Source organism: Semicossyphus pulcher, unplaced genomic scaffold, assembly GCF_022749685.1.
Source record: "Semicossyphus pulcher isolate SPU_LCO1_2020_fin unplaced genomic scaffold, fSemPul1.0.p SCAF_13, whole genome shotgun sequence".
NCBI classification, from domain to species: domain Eukaryota; kingdom Metazoa; phylum Chordata; class Actinopteri; order Labriformes; family Labridae; genus Semicossyphus; species Semicossyphus pulcher.
This window is the reverse complement of record NW_027211637.1, coordinates 12039304-12060175: the sequence shown is the minus strand read 5'-3', so window position 1 is coordinate 12060175 and position 20872 is coordinate 12039304. Positions and strand designations below refer to the sequence as shown.

At 40.5% G+C, this 20872-nt stretch overlaps 1 protein-coding gene across 3 annotated transcripts in view; it reads left to right on the top strand.

The window, feature by feature from the left end:
* The window catches only part of ubr4 (ubiquitin protein ligase E3 component n-recognin 4), a 52855-nt gene that overhangs the window by 23926 nt on the left and 8057 nt on the right, over window positions 1-20872 (top strand). For 2 of the 3 annotated variants that reach the window (XM_069660806.1, XM_069660804.1), the window contains exons 37-84: window positions 282-515; window positions 720-890; window positions 990-1172; window positions 1408-1566; window positions 1740-1892; window positions 2029-2256; window positions 2500-2657; window positions 2787-2961; window positions 3286-3487; window positions 3888-4051; window positions 4799-5015; window positions 5601-5817; window positions 6721-6784; window positions 6912-7046; window positions 8011-8185; window positions 8357-8488; window positions 8713-8834; window positions 8962-9073; window positions 9339-9469; window positions 9691-9868; window positions 10235-10339; window positions 10713-10850; window positions 11418-11586; window positions 11846-12050; window positions 12126-12239; window positions 12560-12769; window positions 12862-13011; window positions 13128-13355; window positions 13506-13584; window positions 13701-13943; window positions 14122-14290; window positions 14562-14706; window positions 15097-15182; window positions 15280-15367; window positions 15525-15718; window positions 15876-16115; window positions 16224-16362; window positions 16509-16634; window positions 17036-17164; window positions 17254-17603; window positions 18040-18130; window positions 18287-18371; window positions 18647-18774; window positions 18990-19119; window positions 19406-19566; window positions 19773-19882; window positions 20198-20339; window positions 20601-20682. In XM_069660806.1, coding sequence (XP_069516907.1) covers window positions 282-515; window positions 720-890; window positions 990-1172; window positions 1408-1566; window positions 1740-1892; window positions 2029-2256; window positions 2500-2657; window positions 2787-2961; window positions 3286-3487; window positions 3888-4051; window positions 4799-5015; window positions 5601-5817; window positions 6721-6784; window positions 6912-7046; window positions 8011-8185; window positions 8357-8488; window positions 8713-8834; window positions 8962-9073; window positions 9339-9469; window positions 9691-9868; window positions 10235-10339; window positions 10713-10850; window positions 11418-11586; window positions 11846-12050; window positions 12126-12239; window positions 12560-12769; window positions 12862-13011; window positions 13128-13355; window positions 13506-13584; window positions 13701-13943; window positions 14122-14290; window positions 14562-14706; window positions 15097-15182; window positions 15280-15367; window positions 15525-15718; window positions 15876-16115; window positions 16224-16362; window positions 16509-16634; window positions 17036-17164; window positions 17254-17603; window positions 18040-18130; window positions 18287-18371; window positions 18647-18774; window positions 18990-19119; window positions 19406-19566; window positions 19773-19882; window positions 20198-20339; window positions 20601-20682 — 7546 coding nt within the window. The remainder of the gene's footprint in view (window positions 1-281; window positions 516-719; window positions 891-989; window positions 1173-1407; window positions 1567-1739; window positions 1893-2028; window positions 2257-2499; window positions 2658-2786; window positions 2962-3285; window positions 3488-3887; window positions 4052-4798; window positions 5016-5600; window positions 5818-6720; window positions 6785-6911; window positions 7047-8010; window positions 8186-8356; window positions 8489-8712; window positions 8835-8961; window positions 9074-9338; window positions 9470-9690; window positions 9869-10234; window positions 10340-10712; window positions 10851-11417; window positions 11587-11845; window positions 12051-12125; window positions 12240-12559; window positions 12770-12861; window positions 13012-13127; window positions 13356-13505; window positions 13585-13700; window positions 13944-14121; window positions 14291-14561; window positions 14707-15096; window positions 15183-15279; window positions 15368-15524; window positions 15719-15875; window positions 16116-16223; window positions 16363-16508; window positions 16635-17035; window positions 17165-17253; window positions 17604-18039; window positions 18131-18286; window positions 18372-18646; window positions 18775-18989; window positions 19120-19405; window positions 19567-19772; window positions 19883-20197; window positions 20340-20600; window positions 20683-20872) is intronic. The other variant, XM_069660805.1, reaches the window with a different exon arrangement.

Here is a 20872-nt window from a genome sequence, read left to right as displayed (position 1 = left end):
TTAACATGATTTTTCTCTACATTGAAGGCAGTTTAGATTAGGGGGCTTCCATCCAACAATCTCCTTTTCTTTTCACTAACTTCTTTATTTACTCCACAATGTGGAGGAGCTAGCAATGTAAAACCAAGAGCAGGTTATTCTTATTGTAAAATGTAAAACTAAGAAAATGCTATCAGGTGAAAAGCTTGTAATTGTTATGCTGCCAGATTTAGTTTCATATCCATTCATGTATCAAAAATGTTCCTGTTCTCACTGCTCTACTTTTGTCATAATCTCCACAGGCCTTGGTCAAACGCAGCCCAAGCAGCGGAATAGGCTCCACTATGAAAGAGTCTTCTGCATTCCAGAGTGAACTGCGTATGCCTGACAGCGCTATCCGTCACCAAAATTCCTCACCCTCTGACAAGGGCAAGGTCACCATCTGTGACGGCAAACCTGGTGATGAAGACAGACCTAAGAAGAGCAGTGTGTGCAAGAGCATTGAAGGCTGCCAAGAAGAGTTGCTGGCACAAGTGGTTAGAGAAAATATTTGTATCTGTTCTGGATTAATCACCAGGTCCATGTCTCTGTCTGGCATGTGTCATGTTTTTGCTGAATAGTCTGCTCAATTTTTTTAACATTGTTCTACACCATAAAGCAGAGTTACTTTAGGTCTATCTCACATGCACTGCACTGAACATTGTTTGACTCAAGCCTTTGGCTGTTTTTTCCCACAACAGATGGGATCATCCACTGCAGCAGTCATACTGGAGATGCTAATGTTTCTCATGGAAGCCATCCAGACCAATTTCCAGCAGGCATCAGCAGTGGGAAGCAGCAGCCGGGCTCAGCAAGCCCTCAATGAACTGCACACTCAGGACAAAACTGTGGAGATGACAGATCAGTTAATGGTATGAAGATCTGATCAAATCACTTTCAATGTACGTGCACCTTACTATAAACTACATTTTATACTATAAATTGTATGTGATTGCTCCATTTTTCTAAAGGTGCCCACGCTCGGCTCTCAGGAAGGGGCTTTTGAAAATGTGAGGATGAACTACAGTGGTGACCAGGGACAAACTATACGCCAGCTTATAAGTGCACATGTCTTGCGTCGTGTTGCCATGTGTGTCCTGTCTTCACCCCATGGTCGCCGCCAGCACCTTGCAGTGAGCCATGAAAAAGGAAAGGTAGGCTTTTCCAACCAGTAAGCTAAATTCCATCATAATGACATATTCATTTGAAATCCACAATTGAACATATTTAATTATCATTGGGTTTTTCACTGGAGTTTTTTTAAGTATTAAGTCAATAATGTTGCTTGGTTATGAATGATTAGGCAATTCTAAAAAATAGCAACAATTTACATTCCTTTTTTTGTCTTAACACCCTGAAACCGATTTCCTCTCATCTCCTGCATTACAGATAACGGTTCTGCAGCTGTCCACTCTCCTGAAACAGGCTGACTCGAGCAAAAGGAAGCTAACGCTCACCCGTCTGGCCTCTGCTCCTGTTCCTTTTACTGTGCTCAGTCTCACAGGCAACCCTTGTAATGAGGATTACCTGGCTGTGTGTGGTCTTAAGGTCAGTCAACCAGCTTGCTTGAATTGTGTTCTTGTTTGGGGACTTTCTTATTCCATGTGTTCAAATAAGTTTGGACCATGAGGAAAGGTCCCATCTAACTTCATCTATGAGACTGGATCATCATTATGGTGTCTGACTGTTTTGTCTTTGTCCTGCTTTCATGTTTTTTCCAGGACTGCCATGTTCTAACTTTTAGCAGCACTGGCTCTGTGTCGGACCATCTAGTGTTGCACCCACAACTTGCCACTGGAAACTTCATCATCAAAGCTATTTGGTTGCCAGGCTCACAGACTGAGCTCGCAATCATCACTGCTGATTTCGTCAAGGTATGTATTCAGAAAGTTCGTAAGAGCCTTCATTTGATTGTTGATTCTTTTTTGGGAAAACAGTCACAGGTGCAACACATGATTTTAATTATTCTGCTTTTTCATGTATTTTTGTATTTTTCTCGTTGCCATGCAGATTTATGACTTATCTGTGGATGCTCTCAGTCCCATGTACTACTTCCTGCTCCCAAGTTCAAAGATCCGTGATGCTACCTTCCTTTTCAATGAAGAGGGGAAGAGCGTTATTGCCATCATGTCTTCAGCAGGTTACATGTATACCCAGCTCATGGACGAATCCAGCAGTGCCCAACATGGCCCCTTCTATGTCACAAATGTTTTGGAGATAAACCATGAAGACTTGAAGGTAGGCAGAATCTGTAATTAGATGATGGAATATTACCCTCGGAAACATGTAATGTTTTCACAGCAAAATGTCAGATTATTTCTTAAAATGGTGTACATTATAGCCCTAAAGTGCATTCATACTTTCATTTTTTGAAAACTTTGATTTCATGCTTATGCACAACTTCAAATGCGTTTTTGCTGTTTCTTAAACAATGACTGTTGATAAGCAATATTAAGGTAAATTCTTTCTGCGTTATTCCAGGATAGCAACGGGCAAGTTGCCGGCGGTGGTGTGTCTGTCTATTACTCGCATGTGCTTCAGATGCTTTTCTTCAGCTACAGCCAGGGAAAGTCCTTTGCTGCGACAGTGAGCCGCAGTACCACAGACGTCCAAAGGCTTTTTCCCATCAACGTCAAAGGGTAACACCTCTTTCAGACAATATATGGTGCCGTCACTCCCCTGTCACTGCAATGCAACAGAGGAATGTATAATGGGTAAGAGCTAATTAAGTGTCCATCTCTCTCTTGCCGTCCTGCCTTCTTCTCCAGCTCTAATGGTAGCAGCAATAAGATGTCACCTGCTTTATGCCAGTGGTCTGAAGTCATGAACCACCCAGGCCTGGTGTGCTGCGTGCAGCAGACCACAGGCATACCACTGGTCATCATGGTTAAGCCAGACACCTTCCTCATCCAAGAGATTAAAACTCTGCCAGCCAAAGCAAAGGTAAGGGTCCCTTTGCCTTCTGACCTGTCCATAGCAGTGACAACAATGCATGAAATGGGAAAAACAGAATGCTTCCTAACAGCACATGCGCTTCTCATATCTTGTACTAACTTTTGGTGCAAAAAAAACATTGTCTGCTGAAAAGGCCTTTTTTTCTTGCTGGTGTGAGGGTGCCGTCTTTTTAAGCAGTGCACACTTGTGGAATGTTTCTGCATACACAAACCCCTATGGGCATTGTTTATAGAAGCACCAAGGTATCCAACTGGGTATAATTTCAGTGTTATTTCATATGGTAAACATTTGTAAATTTTCTGTTTGCTCCAGATTCAAGATATGGTAGCTATCCGGCACACTGCCAGCAATGAGCAACAGCGTACGACCATGATTCTCCTCTGTGAGGATGGAAGCCTTCGAATCTACATGGCCAATGTGGACAACACCTCTTACTGGCTCCAGCCCTCACTGCAGCCCAGCTGTGGCATCAGTATCATGAAGCCTGTTCGCAAGCGCAAAGCTGCTGCTACTAGTGAGTTTGAGGCCAATCAACCAAGTGCTATCATTTAAAATCACTAAATATGTTGGCAACTGGGTCCTAACGTAGATGATAATCATGAGATTATAGCCATACAAGTGTGATTGACATTTGAATGATAACCTTATCCCACAATCTCAGGAATTCTTTGGAACAGACAAATATATTCTGACTTATTGGCTTTAGTTTTCTAGTCTGCATGATTATTAAGTATTTTAATGTTAAGATCAGTAAGAACTTTTTTTGCATTCGCAGTCTACACAATAGACTAACTGATGCAAAGGCATTCACATGAACAGAAACCTGAGATATTGTGTTTGCCAGATAATGTCAACTTCATAGCATATACTGTGTGTCTGGCAAACAAATTTTTATTTAATGATTTTACTCTTAGCCACACGGACCTCAAGCCAAGTGACATTCCCAGTGGACTTCTTTGAACACAACCAGCAGCTGACAGAGGTGGAGTTTGGGGGCAATGACTTGCTGCAGGTCTACAATGGACAGCAGATCAAACACAGGCTCAACTCAACTGGGATGTATGTGGCCAACACAAAGGTACAATTTAACAAAACAATCCTGAGTTACAAAAGAATTAAGGATTAAAGTGCTTTTTTCTTATGTAATAATTTCTGCTAACAGTGTGTGTGTGATTGCTCTTTTACTTTTTTTTGTAATTACAGTTATAGCACAGGTTGTATACAATAATCAAAAAGGAATTTAAATAGATAAAACAAATTTAAAAAGGTTTTGTGGCTAAAGGATTATATTAACATTTCGCCAAGTGTGTTGGTTTAAAGGGGACATATTTTAGCTATGTAATCAATTTTCTATTATTCTAATGTGTTTTTGAATCACGTTGGTAACGTTTGTTTCGTTTTAAAAATTGTATACATATTTTAATTTAATTATGTTTTGTAATTAGATGGGGGTTTTTTGGGTTTTTTTTTTAATTAGATCTTAGCCATGATTGGCTGACAGTATCTAACAATGTGAGATCCCACGTGGGGGAGCAGCCACACTGCACTGTCACTCCAAAGTAGAATTTTTGTTGAAACATTTGTCTTTTGTTATCAACCTTCATGCAATTAAACATAACAATAAGTACTCGAGCATTGGTGTGCATCCAAACTAAATTTATAATAGGACACAGGTGAAGCTGCTTTTAATGAATGTAGCTTTAATGTGGAAAATATATCTGCAGCCATACATATGAAACATGAGTGTTCTGGAGTGGTATTATTATTTGAGAAATGACATAAAACACAACAGATGTTGACATGGTTCTTCTTATTTCCTTTCTAGCCTGGGGGATTCACTGTGGAAGCGGTAAACAACAACAGCTCAATGGTGATGACGGGCATGAGGGTGCAGGTGGGCACTCAAGCCATTGAGAGGGCGCCTTCCTATGTGGAGGTCTTTGGCCGCACCATGCAGATTAACCTGACAAGAGCTCGCTGGTTTGACTTTCCCTTCACCAGAGAGGAGGCCCTGCAGGCTGACAAGAAGCTGTGTATCTTCAGTAAGAGCATGGGTGTTCAATGATTATTATATCTGGCTACTTTTTGTTGACAAGTGGATAATTTATATCCTCTAGTAATGCAGTTGGGTGTTTTTACTAAGGAAATCATCTTTTTTTGAAGATTAAGGATTTAGCTAAAAAGTGATGCTAAAAACACAACGTATTGTGAATATTCTGTTTCATTTAGCTCATTTATTTGGCCCCTTGAAGTAAAAATGTAAGTGCAACATAATAACTTTTTTTGCCCTGTTAAACCTTTTTCACTTCACTTAAATGACCATTAGATAATGATTTATATAAAATATTTTCTGCTGTTCCCTAAAATGATGTTGATATATTACTATTGCCATTGATCCTTAGTGGCAAAGACTGGCTGTGTCCCTGAACTTGTTTTGTAGCAACTTTATTAATGAGCCTAATGCATATTATGCTATAGCTAACATCTAAGCTTTTATGGTTTCATGTAGATAGGAAAACTATTCTGCAATGAGCAGTTCTTTTTTCACTTGGGTCACCATGAAGTTGCTGCAGACCTACAAGAAAACCATCCTCTGATATAGTCTCGTCTTCCTTTTTATTTTAAAGTTGGAGCATCTGTTGACCCAGCTGGAGTCACCATGCTTGATTCAATCAAGATCTACGGTAAAACCAAGGAGCAGTTTGGCTGGCCTGAGGATCCACCAGAGGACTTCTCCTCTGCGTCAGTTAACAATGTCTGCAGTCCAAATCTCAACCAGGGCAATGGCAGCTCTGATGGAGACATAGCCACCCCAACTACCACCAGCGGCAGTGTACTGGAGAGGTATGAGCTTTCTACTCTAGAGTTAATGATGTCAAAACAAGATGTTGGCATTTACACATACACATAATTCAATTTACCACATTCATGATCTGATGATATAGTGTGAACATTTCTTTGACTTTTGAATGGCCTAGTATGTATTACTGTTATATATCCTTTTCAAGATGCGTGTATAAAATTTTGACATGTTTATATTTTGGCTAATACACCTATTTATATCTATAGCTAGTTTCATAACTGGTTTTCTAGAAAATTAACACAACCCTGATATTAACAGATGATGTAATTTAAAAACCTTTATGCACTGTAAAAGATGTTTTAGGATTTGATCAATGTCACCCATTCCCAGCATATGTTTATTCTTCATGAGACCAGCTAGATAGCAGGAGCTATTGAGGGCGAGCCTGAAGTTTTAACAATCGGGTCTGGGTTGTCTGTAGAATATTTAGTGCATGGCTATCGTGATGTCATCTTTTCTTGCATGCTTCTCTTATGTTCAACTGAATCATTTAATTCCACTTGTTTCTTTCTGTGATCCTCACACTTTGTTTTTGTTCTTTTTCTTTTGCTCCCAAATATACAATAAAAAGTTGTGAAACTGAGTCCTTATCAACCCTGGACCGGTTAGTAACTGCCCTTTCTCTGCTTGTTTGTATGGTTTTGTGCATGTGTGCCAGTTTGTGTGTCCATGCCTGAGACTGAGAACATGCCATGCACCATGTCCACACTTTTAATGCAACAAAACATTTTTCTTCCTAACATTTCTTCTTGCATTCAGTGTTATTTTGGCATTTAGATCAGTACAGAGTGTAACGGGTTGAGATTGGCTCTTTTTTGTGTTGGATTTGTTTGTAAGGCTAAATCTTCAGCAGAACCAGTGTTAATATTCTGTCTTAATTTCAGGTTGGTAGTCAGTTCCCTAGAGGCTTTGGAAAACTGCTTTGCAGTAGGCTCCTCCAATGAAAAGGTAAATAGACAGAGATTTTTACATTCTTACCTTTAAAAGTATATAGATGTGTGAATAGAAAATATTGTGATAAACCATCTTGTTTTCAAAGACCATTGTTGACTGCTTATGATTTAACTCGATGCAGGAGAAGAATAAAGTCGCAGCACTGGAGTTGGCTACTCTACTCCTGTCCATGCCAACCCCTGCTGGTGTGCAGCAGCAGACCAAGGGACTTCTTGCCAGCCTGCACACCAGTAGAACTGCCTACCACAACCACAAAGTAAATATATTGTTAATTATTTCATTAGGACTTTGGCATCTGAATCAGGTTTATTGCCAAGTAGGTTTTCACATACAAGGAATTTGACTTGGTGTTTAGGTGCAGAACAGTAAGCATAGAATTAAAAAAGACAGAAAGTGGGTAGCTAGGAGCAGCAGTACCCCTACTGTCAGGGAACTTAAATAGAATAATATAACACAGAATAAGAATATAAAAAACAATATAATAAAAAATATGTAAACTCAGTACACCAGTACACAGAGGGAGCCATCCGTGGCGCCATCTTGGATAGCAGGGGATCATTAGAATTGGTTCAATTTAGAATGTGACATACTTTATTTATAAATAAGAGAGGAAATAATGAGCTCGGAAAATGTTAACGCTTATAATAAATATTTAAAAAAAAAAAAAAAAACTTTCTATTGCTGAATCCTGAACCATAATGGAAATAAGTATTAAACTGTTGATACTGCATGAAGTAAGTCACAATCATTGATTGTCAATTTTTAGGCATGGTGTGTAACCAGCCATGCAAAGTAGCGCTATGAGACATGGACTGCGTATATTCAAGCAGGTGGTTCTGATGCAGTCCATGAAACATAATCCTGCTGGTGCCATATTTTAGTTTTGGCATTACTATGAACTACCAGAGCTCAGGGAAGCAGCTGGCATATCCATATCATATTTACCCAAGTTAAAGTAAAGCATTTTTTTTTTTTTTAAACATCACCCTTTACCATTAATTTAAATTACTTGATAAACTGGTTTTATTACTCGGCTTTAGTGCAAAGCCAGCATTACATGTTTAAATTGCAGAGCAGATTGTTTGGTAACCAGACCTCTAGAAGTGCATAATTATATTATAAACTGAATTTTATGCAGGAATTATTTTTTCGGTGTTAAATGCTGTGCTTGTCTTCTACATCATTAATGAAGTACTAATGCCTTCATTAACTCTTATCAGGACCAGTCATTGCTGAGTAATGCAGTGCAGTGTCTAAATAGCTGCAGCCGTGAGGGGAGGGAGCTCGACCCTGATGTCTTTCAGAGGCTTGTGATCACTGCCCGCTCCATCGCAATCATGAGACCAAACAATTTGGTGCACTTCACAGAAACAAAGTCTTTACACCATGACTCTGGTAAGAGGCTTTTCTGCTAGTGACAAATGTTGTCCAAGACTGCAATATATATGTAAATGATGTACAGTATATGGTTAGACTGTATGTGATCATGACATGAGTTCATGATTTAACTTTTCATGAGATAATGTTTCAGAGGCAACTCATTTTTGTTTTCTCTTCATAACCTAGAAATGACAGAGGATGGGCAAAAACACGTGGATGGTGAAAGCTGCAATTTCATCTCACAGCTGATGAATAACTTCTGGAAGCTCCATGCCCTAAAACCCAAGAATGCCTTTCTTGCTCCAGCCTGCCTTCCTGGTAAGTTCACAATTTGGGTCCCCACAACTATGCAAGTACAATGACTGAATGTGTAGATTAAGATATAACCATTAGGAGCGTGAAACTGACATTTCCTGGCTCACAATTAAAAGTTGGATAAAACATTTAATCATAATGTTTTCCCCTGAGAAGAACTAATTATTTTTTTAGTACTGTATACTTAGTTAAAAACAATTTTCATGTGTCTTTCTTCTCCATTTCAGGTCTTACTCACGTGGAAGCAACAGTAAATGCTTTGGTGGACATCATCCATGCATACTGCACGTGTGAACTGGATTACATCAATGTAGCCTCCAAAATCTACATGCAAATGTTGCTGTGCCCCGTAAGTAAAGTGCTTATATTGATCACTAGAATGATAATGCAGTGGACATTCAAGATATCATGAGATGAATGCTGAGTTAACATCTGTACAAACTGTAATCAGTGAAGCTTGTTTTAAACAATTCCAGGACACAGCTGTGAGCTTTGCCTGTAAGCAGGCTCTGATCAGAGTGCTTCGACCAAGAAACAAACGGCGACATGTGACGCTTCCATCTCCCCCGCGCTCCAACACACCTATGGGTAAGTTTTCAGACTTTTTACAACTTCAAGCATCTATGTATATACTGTATTTTCATAATTTGTGAGTATGTTTTAAAGGAACATAAGTTTTAATACCTCAACTCCACAAAATACAAGTTCTTATCGTTTAGTAGTACAAGGGATTAGGACAGAACAGTTTCAAAGATTCTGAGCACACAAAACTCAATGTCTATACCTCTGTTGAGGCTCCTATGACCGCAAGTGGAATATGTTCTCTAAAATTAATGGGATTATTCACTATCAGGAGACAAGGATGATGATGATGACGACGATGCAGACGACAAAATGCAGTCATCAGTGCTGACTGGAGGAGACGAGGGGAGACAGGAGAGTCAGGAGCAGAATGAAGTGGACCATGGCGACTTTGAAATGGTGGTGAGAAAAGGGGGCCATCAAAGTCTGTGGGTCAACAATGTGAGAGGAAACTAGCACATTTAGAATAAGCCCATACAACCACACAGTAGTTTATATAATGGAGAACATTCTACTTATTTCTTTAGTTGAACTTCAAATAAAAATCTTGATTACAACCCTTTTTCCCTTAAGATTTCAAAGAATCCTGTTTGAAACTGGAAACTGTGTTTTTGTCTTCTCAGTCAGAGTCCATGGTCCTGGAGACGGCAGAGAATGTCAACAATGGAAACCCTTCACCCCTGGAGGCTCTGCTGGCTGGGGCTGAGGGTTTCCCCCCCATGCTGGACATCCCTCCTGATGCAGATGATGAAACTATGGTAGAGCTGGCCATTGCTCTCAGCCTTCAACAGGATCAACAGGGTAAATAGCCAAAAAGCAAAATACAAAGCGATACTTCTGAAAAGAATTGATTAAACCTTAAAAAGGAATTGTAGACAGCAGGGAAGCACACAGGAAGTTCTTATAGCTCTAACACTTCCTGATTGTGCCAAACCGTAACGTAAAACTGAAATCAAATAGAGAATATGCTATTTCAAACTAGTTAACCTGGATGAGTAATGGGTGTCACTGAATTTTCTATTTTGCAAAGTGTGTCGTTTCATCCGTATATATCTACCAATGTTGGTATCTCATTATTGTTAACCTCAAACTATTGACCTCAACATCATGTAAAGAATCACAAATTTGTTTAAGTGGAACTGACGCACTTAATCTTTGACATTTTAGGCAGTAGCAGCAGTGCTCTTGGCCTTCAGAGCCTTGGCCTGTCTGGCCAGGCCCCAAGCTCCTCTTCACTGGATGCTGGCACCCTTTCAGACACCACAGCATCAGGTAGCAAGACCACCTCCTTCATAGTGTGTGATAAGGCAAAAGCTAGGTTTTTATATCTGAGAGCTCACAGTGGCTATGTTTGTGTGTATTGATCACTGATTATATTTAACAATGAAGCTTCTATTCTAATCTTTTGCAACTTGTGTTCTTGGTTCAGTATTTTGAAATTCCAGTGTTTGTTGTTTATCCTCTTTTCAATATGTCACATTAAAACAGGAAGTAGATATAAATGATAATTCTCAATTGAGTTAATGCAGAAAGTGCTTTGAATGTACTCATCGCTGTATTGCATTGTTGGTGCGCGAGTATAAACATGTATCCTGGCCAGATGACTGCGGTGTATTTACTGTTACAGCTATTGCTATGATTTCAGCCCCGGCATCAGATGATGAAGGCAGCACAGCTGCCACTGACGGCTCTACGCTGCGGACCTCCCCAGCTGAGCATGGCGGCAGTGTGGGCTCAGAGAGTGGAGGTTCAGCAATCGACTCTGTGGCGGGGGAGCACAGTGGTGGGTGATTTCAGACTACTTTCAAACTACAGTCGCATGAACAAAATCAAAATGTCTTTTTTTATATGTTGCCTGATATTCAAAATGTTCTCTATGCATATCTGCAATTTGGTCCTATAGTATCTATGAACTATAAAGTCAACAGTCTCAATAGGTCTTAAGACTGTCTTGAGATTGATTTTTAGATGGTCTTTTCTTTTGCGTGATTCAATTATTATGGCAATTTTCTGTTACAACTCCAACCTTTAACGGCCTTCTCATTACTACTTATTTTTTGGCTGACCACCGGGGTCAGCCCTACACACGGGCCTATATGTGACTGACTGACTGAGTAACTGACAGAGTGAGTGACGGTACTTTCACAGACCTCCACTGATGCGACTCGTTGTAATCTGCCTCATAAGGACCGTCCTTGTAACACATTGCCCTCGAAGGCGCTCATTGACCTGATGCGGTTAGACACATACTAGGTTTTGACCTAGTCTTGTTTTCAATAACAGTTGCATTTCATCTTACCATGTTTCCATTGGCTAAGTTGTATTTGTTCATGCATATGTGTGTGTACAGTGTCAGGACGCAGCAGTGCTTATGGGGATACAACTGTTGAAGGCCACCCTGCTGGTCCAGGAAGCGTCAGCTCCAGCACGGGAGCCATCAGCACCACCACAGCCCAGCAGGAAGGTGAAGGCTCAGAGGGAGAAGGAGAGACCGAGGGAGACATTCACACAAGCAACAGGTCAGGCATCCCAAAGCAAGAGATCACATTAAGAAGGAAGCTTCAAGTTTAAGCTCCACTGACAACAAACGTCTTTCTGTGTGGACATTGTATCTCTTAATTCCATGACTACATAAATGACCATTGGTAGGGAAGAAATATAGAAATAAGTGCATTTGGATGCTGTAGAGTATAGTAAAGAAGAATGTCATTTTAGGCCCAATCTTTCCAACTTGGTCATAAAAACTGTTTCCTTTTTCTATTTTGTGTTTTTTGTTAGGCTTCACATGGTTCGTCTTATGTTACTGGAGCGCTTGCTTCAACACCTTTCTCAGCTCCACAATGTAGGTGGAGTCCAAGCTATCCCTTACATGCAGGTTATACTCATGTTGACCTCTGACCTGGATGGCGAGGACGAAAAGGATAAGGGTGCCTTGGATGATCTGCTAGCACAGCTCATTGCTGAGCTTGGCATGCACAAGAAGGTAACCACAATCTCCTTGTGATGATTTAAGCTTAACGTGTCACTGTTTTACTAACCCCATGTTATCCCTCTGCAGGATGTGTCCAAGAAGAATGAGCGTAGCTCTATCAATGAAGTACACCTTGTCATCATGAGACTGCTCAGCGTCTTTATGTCTCGAACCAAGTCTGGCTCCAAATCCTCCTCTGAGGTACGTCCTCTTTCTTTTCTTAGTGCCCATCTCACTCATTTTGATAGAGGCTATTTTTTAATTTTTAACATTTTTAAATGTTGCAAGCAAGTTTAAAAAAGATGCATTAGGCACCTGTTGATATTTTTTAAAACTATACACTAGTCTGACAGTATTTTTCAAAGCCACCCTAAAGTACCATTGGAAAGTACCTGCATTGCTCACATTAAATTTTCTGTTTCACTGAATGTCTTAAACAGTCTTTTCCCTTTTCATGGGTATACACTAAGGGACTTGTATATTGGACTGCATGTCAGGAACACACTCTTTCTCTATTACAGTCATCCTCGCTGATTTCAAACGCCACAGCGACTGCCTTGCTTAGCCTGGGTGCTATTGACTACTGCCTCCATGTGCTCAAATCGCTCCTGGAGTTCTGGAAAAGCCAACAGGGTGAAGAAGAACCTGTGGCCGCCAGCCAGCTCCTCCGCCCACACACAGCCTCCTCTCCGCCTGACATGAGCCCTTTCTTCCTGCGCCAATATGTCAAGGTATCAGATAACAGAAAAAATCATCATCCTTAAATGTTAAAAATTAATTTTTCTAAAATAAATGTTAATTTGAATTTACTATTTTTCCTCAGGGACATGCTGCTGATGTGTTTGAAGCCTACTCCCAGCTATTGACTGAAATGGTGCTCCGGCTGCCATATCAGATCAAGAAGATTGCTGATACCAACCCACGTATCCCACCTCCTGTCTTTGACCATTCATGGTTTTACTATTTGTCAGAGGTAAGCAGTTAGGTCATTACATAAGGGATTTCACTCTTTACTCAACCTCTGTCTACACAGAAGAGAAAAATACAACCACTTAATTCTGTATTTCTCTTCTTTTTTTTTTTTTGCAGTATCTGATGATACAACAGACACCATTTGTCAGGAGGCAGGTCAGGAAGCTGTTGCTATTTATCTGTGGGTCAAAGGAGAAGTACCGTCAGTTGAGAGATCTGCACACTCTTGACTCCCACGTGCGCAGCATCAAGAAGCTCCTGGAGGAGCAAGGCATCTTCCTTCGGGCAGGAGTGGTCACAGCCACGTCTGGATCAGCTCTACAGTATGACACACTCATCAATCTGGTGGGTGTTTTCTTAATGTAGTTTAAGACAAATACTTAGGCAGAGTATCTCGGTAATCCTCTGTATTGGCTATGAATTATGTTTTTTAAAATTTTCGGCTATAGTGCTAAATCTCTTTGCTTTGTTAATAACTTGTTTCTCTCTGTGCAGATGGAACATCTGAAAGCTTGTGCCGAAATTGCCACTCAGAGGACAATCAATTGGCAGAAGTTCTGCATGAAGGATGACTGTAAGTTGTTTCTGATTAGCTTCTCCAACTAGAAACTAACAAACTTTTAACCCTGGCAGTATTACCCGGTTTAAGTCTCTTTTCCCTCTACTAATCTGTTTGTATATTTTGTCCAGCTGTGTTGTACTTCCTGCTCCAGGTCAGCTTCCTAGTGGATGAGGGTGTTTCCCCAGTACTTTTGCAACTGCTCTCCTGTGCCCTGTGTGGCAGTAAGGTGCTGGCCAGCTCCTCCTCATCATCATCATCCTTCTCAGGAGGAGGCTCGGGTAGTGCTGGACAGACGGGAGCTTCCCAGTCTTCGCAGAGCAAGTCCTCCAGTAAAAAGAGCAAAAAAGAGGACAAGGAGAAAGATAAAGAGGGTTAGGCAATGACACAGACTTGCTTTTAATTTAAACAGTTCTGGTTTACATGGCACGCATTCAATTCTAGATTAGTCTTGAGCCAATCATTTAGCCTGCGTGGTATAAAATGGTATAAATACTGTATAGTAAATTATAGGGTTCTTCATTTGGTTTTATCTTTGTGGACTGACAACAGGTGATGGAGTTGGCAGCCAGGAGGATCAGCTTTGTATGGCTCTGGTCAGTCAGCTTAACAAGTTTGCAGACAAGGAGACCCTGATCCAGTTTTTGCGGTGCTTCCTGCTTGAGTCAAACTCATCTGCTGTCCGCTGGCAAGCTCACTGCTTGGCACTTCATATCTACAGGTACTGAGGACATCTAACATCTCTTCAGACATAGATTGACAGATTAGTTTAGTCCTAAACTTGATTCTAAATCATGTCTAGTTAATACAACACGCCTCTGTTAATACCTCCTTATCAATTCAGAATACCTTGATCAGATTTTAAACTAGTTGGATTGAAAGTTATAGCACCGATGAACAAACAGAATGTTGGTATGAAAGCAAAATACATTTTCTAAGAATTTGTTTAAATAACATTGTTTTCCTGTGGCTGACGTATTATTTATCTGTAGGAACTCCAGTAAATCTCAGCAGGAGCTGCTGCTGGAACTGACTTGGGCCATCTGGCCTGAGCTTCCTGCATATGGCCGCAAAGCTGCCCAATTTGTCGACCTGCTTGGATACTTCTCACTCAAAACTCCTCAGACAGAGAAAAAGGTGTGTTTGAAGCCCTCAAGGGTTTTAATTGAACCCATTTTAACAAGTACATTTTTAATTTATTTAGATTAAAAAAACATTTGTAATATATTTCTCAGTATTCTAAATTTTCCGAACAATGTATTTCGAAAGTGCTATGTGGGGTTTTCATGTCCTTAAATGGCTGTAGTTCGTCCTAGTGTTCCCAATAATTTGATACAGAAATGCCCAACTTTTTTGATGAATACATTATTTAGAAGTTTAACTGTGTCAGTAATGTAGCACTTAAACTCCTCTTCCTAGATGTCTTTTTGTCACTCAGAGGAAGGTAGCTGTTGTAATGCTAATGCTGGAAAATTCCTATAAAGTAGTCTTTAATAGTTTAATTTGAGTTTTCCATTCATGTTCCAGCTGAAGGAGTATTCACAGAAGGCTGTGGAAATCCTGAGGGCACAGAACCATATCCTGACGAATCACCCTAACTCTAACATCTACAAGTATGTGTACACAAGCATACTATTTTGTATCAAGGAGAATGCAATATTCACTAGTTGACATAATTCATGAAAAAAATTAATGATTTCTTTTCTGCAGCACTCTGTCAGGATTAGTGGAGTTTGATGGATTTTATCTGGAGAGTGACCCCTGCTTGGTTTGCAACAATCCAGAAGTTCCCTTCTCTGTAAGTACATTACAACTTAACTTACTTACTGGGCACAATTACGGTCCTCAAAGTACACAAGTAGTGTAAGCTTTTGGACACAGCACTGACAAGTTTGGAGAACACAGTCAGATTTTGATTGAGAAATTGTCTTGTGTTTCCTCCATTTGTCTTCCAGAATATAAAACTGTCATCAATCAAAGTGGACACTCGCTACACCACCACACAGCAGGTCGTAAAGCTTATTGGCAGCCACACCATAAGCAAAGTTACAGTGAAGATCGGTGACCTCAAACGCACAAAAATGGTCCGCACCATCAACCTCTACTACAACAATAGGACTGTACAGGCTATTGTGGAGCTGAAGAACAAGTATGTTTCCACAAAGAACTACATGTCTTTCCTTCTGTCCTTTCACTCATAATGGTTATAAAACATATTTAACGATGAGTAATTTACAATTATGAAATATAGAGATAACATAGTCGCCACATGGCGGTTCTTACGAGTTTGTACTGTCTGTTTTTAGGCCTGCTCGTTGGCACAAAGCCAAGAAAGTCCAGCTGACCCCAGGACAGACTGAAGTGAAGATTGACCTTCCTCTGCCCATTGTTGCGTCCAACCTGATGATTGAGTTTTCTGATTTCTACGAGAACTACCAGGCCTCCACAGAGACCCTGCAGTGTCCACGCTGCAGTGCTTCTGTGCCAGCAAACCCTGGGGTGTGTGGCAACTGCGGTGAAAATGTCTATCAGTGCCACAAGTGCAGGTGAGCAGCAGGTTTCATCTGCAAGTCTTAAAAAATTGGAGAAGAGGTTTTGAAAAGGGTTTAAGAAATATGAATTGATTGTATTTTTAAATTATTGCTGTTTTTTAGATCGATCAACTATGATGAAAAAGACCCCTTCCTGTGCAATGCCTGTGGTTTCTGCAAATATGCACGCTTTGATTTTATGCTATATGCTAAACCATGCTGTGCTGTGGATCCCATTGAAAATGAGGAAGACAGGAAAAAGGTAAGGAGTCGCTTTTTGGTGAAAACAAAACAAAAGAGTCAAAAATGTGTGCCGTTTCAAAAAGTCGCTTGCACAGCAAAATACGTTCAGTGCCCACATTTACTTTGCGTCTTTTTTATTTATTTATTTATTTTTTTTTACTACAGGCTGTGACCAACATCAATACCCTGCTGGACAAAGCTGACCGGGTCTACCATCAGCTCATGGGCCACCGGCCCCAGCTGGAAAGCCTCCTGTCTAAAGTCAATGAAGCTGCACCAGAGAAACCACAGGTCTGACAAAACGGGCATGAACATTCATATTACAGTGAAAAACTAGATAGATGGTTAAAGAAATTGGGCCATAATTATGGAACACTTTTTGACAATATTTGCTCAATTAACTGAAATGTTTTTAAGCTACAGTCTCTATAGTACTGATGCGTCATACATTTACTTTTCTATTTGTTGGATCAAATTATTTCTTTAAACAATTGTGAATCTGTGAGATTCTAGCGGCTAAACAACAGTATGGGCATGACAGAATTACATCTTGTCCTTTTCCTAAATCTCTTTAGCAGAACAGCCATAGATCTGACCCTATGTCATTATTGTAGTGATAATATTTCTGTAGACTTGCTTTGCATGAGTTGTATCTCGTGATACTATTTTCTCTTCTACTGCACAACTCTCAGGATGACACTGGAGCAGGTGCAGGACTTGGTACTTCCTCCGCTAATGTGAACAGATACATTCAGCAGCTGGCTCAAGAGTACAGTGGAGACTGCAAGACGTCCTTTGATGAACTCTCCAAGATCATACAGGTTACAATAGAAAAATAGTTTTTTAAGTAACTGGTAGCACTTGTTTTTATCTCCGCTAAAGTATCACTCTGGCCTTTTCTCTTTAACAGAAAGTGCTTGCATCACGTAAAGAGCTCCTGGAGTATGATCTGCAACAGAGAGAAGCTGCCACCAAGTCATCCCGCAGCAGCAGCACCCACCAGCCCACTTTCACAGCCAGTCAGTACCGTGCCCTCTCAGTGCTGGGCTGTGGCCACACCTCCTCAACCAAATGCTATGGCTGTGCCTCCGCTGTCACAGGCCATTGTATCACACTGCTCCGTGCCCTGGCCACTAACCCAGCTCTTCGGCAGATCCTGGTTCTCCAGGGCCTTATCCGTGAGTTGTTTGAGTATAACTTGCGGCGGGGTACAGCAGGAATGAGGGAGGAGGTGCGCCAGCTGGTCTGTCTCCTCACCAGGTATGTCCCTCCCCCATCTTCTTGCTAAATAGAATAGAATAGAATAGTATAGTATATATATCTGGCACTCACAGGATCATGTAAAACTGACTGTAACGTGGGTCACGGACAAACACATTTCGGCTCTATGCCGTCTTCAGCGCGTTCGTCCGTGACCCACATTAAAGTCAGTTTTACACGATCCTGTGAGTGCCAGAGCTTTTGTTTTTCTGGATTTGGTTTTCTGCCGTGCACCCGAAACAAAAATTTGTAACATAGTTTGGAGTTGTGCGCGCTGCCACTTTTGTAGTTTATATATCTCCCTTGCAACGCTTTATTAAAAATCTGAACTTACTTATTGCTTGTAACACTTAACCCTGTGTACATACAATTGTGTATTACAGCAGTGATTAAGTATCATCTGTGTCTTGGTTCCCTCTGTGTTTTCCTGCTTCAGAGATCATCCAGAGGCCACCCAACAGATGAATGACCTCATTATCGCCAAAGTGTCGGCTGCCCTCAAGGGCCACTGGGCCAATCCTGACCTGGTATGCATTCTACCATGTCCTCTTGGAAGATGAAGAACAATCAGAAGATGCATTGTGATTCTGGCATTGAACTATATATCTTTTTGAAGGGGGGGGATTGAGCAGTTTGTTGAAGGAATTTAAGTTATGATATGAATGTCTTTTGTTTTGCAACAGGTTAGCAATCTGCAGTACGAAATGCTTCTACTGACAGACTCCATTTCAAAAGAGGGAGGATGCTGGGAGTTGCGGTTGCGTTGTGGTAAGGCTAATTATAATATTTCTTTTAAGTTGGAGTCTCCATCAGCCTGGTTGTCAGTTTCTCATTTGAAATTCAAGTATCTCTTCTGACCATCTGATATTGCTTGAATTAACTTTTCAAACTACCGCTTCTTCAAAATGAACAGTTACCTGTTTTCATTTAGCTGCAATAGAGCTTTTATTGTAATAGTGAAGTCATTATAAGTGGTTATGTTCATTGAGTGCTTTTCTATTTAGGTCTTGTTCTCAAAGATTGTGTTTTTTTTGTCAATGTAGCCCTCAGTCTGTTCCTTATGTCGGTGAATATTAAGACGCCTGTTGTGGTGGAGAACATCACTCTGATGTGCCTGAGAATCTTGCAAAAGCTGATCAAGCCCCCTGCTCCCACTAGCAAGAAGAATAAGGTAAATGTGCTCTAACTCTGTCATTTAGCTACTGTTTTTTCCTGGCTTCCTTTTAGAGGGCTGTAGGTGGCAATGATGCAATGTAAGTTACAAAAAATAATAGCTTGAGGTGCTTTAGAGGCCCAGCACAAGAGCCCATCTTGCAAGCTGTGATCTAGACCGAGAACCACCTCATGTTCCTCTTCACAACTGTATGTGTTTATTTTTGGTTGAAGGACGCTGCTGTTGAGTCCCTGACCACAGTCAAACCCTACAGTAATGAAATCCATGCCCAGGCCCAACTCTGGCTGAAAAAGGACCCCAAAGCATCTTATGAGGCCTGGAAAAAGTGTCTCCCAGCAAGAGGTAAGTACTGTGACTGACATAATATCACTTAATCATTCTCTTTTTGTTAAAGTGTTTTCATTGTTGGGGCACTGGTTTAGCTCAGTTGGTAGAGCAGACGCCCCATATGTAGAGGCTTGACTCCCCATCTGCCGATCCATTTGGTGCATGTCATCCCCAAATCTCTACTCCCTCCATTCCCTGTCTCACTTCATCTATCCTATATAGTAAACGCAAAAAGCCAGAAAAAAAATAATCGTAAAAAAAATAAAAGGGTTTTCATCGTTGACTTTGTTGATACTAACAGGCCAGGAGACTGTGTCAAAGCCTCAGGGAAAGGCTGAGTTGCGAAGGCAGTACCTGCTGGAGAAGTATGTGTGGAAGTGGAAGCAGTTCATGAGGTCACGAAAAGGTGAAGGACTCTTCCCTCGCCTGCTCAAACTGAGCCACAACAACTGGCTGCGACAGGTACTAATTAAATTATTTATAATACATCTTGTTGAAAGTGTTATTATTAGTCTGCATGCAAGCGTGCCTCTCTTTTTGTAATCAATGTAGGAGCCAAAACTGATTTTAAAACTGAGATTCTAATTGTTTCTTTGAGCTTGTTATTTCACAAACTTGTTAAAGAAAATTCTTTAATAGATTGTCGACTAAATCTATATTTTTTGCAGGTCCTATTCACACCTGCCACTCAGGCCGCCAGACAGGCAGCTTGCACTATTGTGGAGGCCCTAACCACAATCCCCAGCCGCAAGCAACAAGTCCTGGACCTGCTCACCAGGTATCAGTCTTGAACAGAAATTTGCAATTTAGAGATCACAGCATACTGTAAATGGGATGCTCATGAACTTTCATTACATCACTGTAGGATTTCCTCTGGATTAAAAGTTTGTACATAGCACGTTATGCTAGTAATATGTTCAGAAAATAGAAAAATATTGTCAAAGAAATTCAAATGAAACTGATTTTAGGCAAATCAGAGGCTTCTTAGCTTTATTTAGGGTTAAATCATTTTATAATTATTATCAAGAAACATTACAAAGTAACTGTACCCCAGAGCTGGTGTGAAATAACTCCTCCTGTGTGTGTCTGTCAGTTATCTTGATGAGTTGAGTATAGCTGGAGAGTGTGCGGTGGAGTACCTGGGTCTTTACCAGAAGTTGATAAAGCCAACGCACTGGAAGGTTTACCTGGCAGCCCGTGGAGTCCTGCCATACATTGGAAACCTGATAACCAAGGTAATGTTCCTAAATTTCAGTATACTTTTCTAGTGAAATAACGAGTAAGATCAGTGTTTTTGTAGAATTTCTCTGCGGGCCACTGGTTCCTCTGAACTGAAAATCAAGAACACAACACAAGAACGCTGTTTTGTCTTTTTTTACTTTTCATATTATTTCAGATGTTTGGTGTTCAAACTTATATCAAATATGGCAGTAGTGTAATCAAACGTCAATATGTTATATATAACTAAAAATATAATCAATTAATTCCCTGTTTAGGAAATAGCCAATCTGCTGGCTCTGGAGGAGGCCACTCTGAGTACAGACCTGCAGCAAGGCTACGCCCTCAAGAGCTTGACTGGTATGCTACTTTCAGATATTCTTTTTTTATTCACTATGTAGACATGACACTGTAGATACTGTTGGGTAAGATTTTCAACAATAATAGAGAATAAATTATATTTTTATACCACAAATAAACTTCAGGCTTATTCATATGTGAATTTTGTAATTATGTCTTTTGTTGAACATTTAAATGACTTGGATGTGTT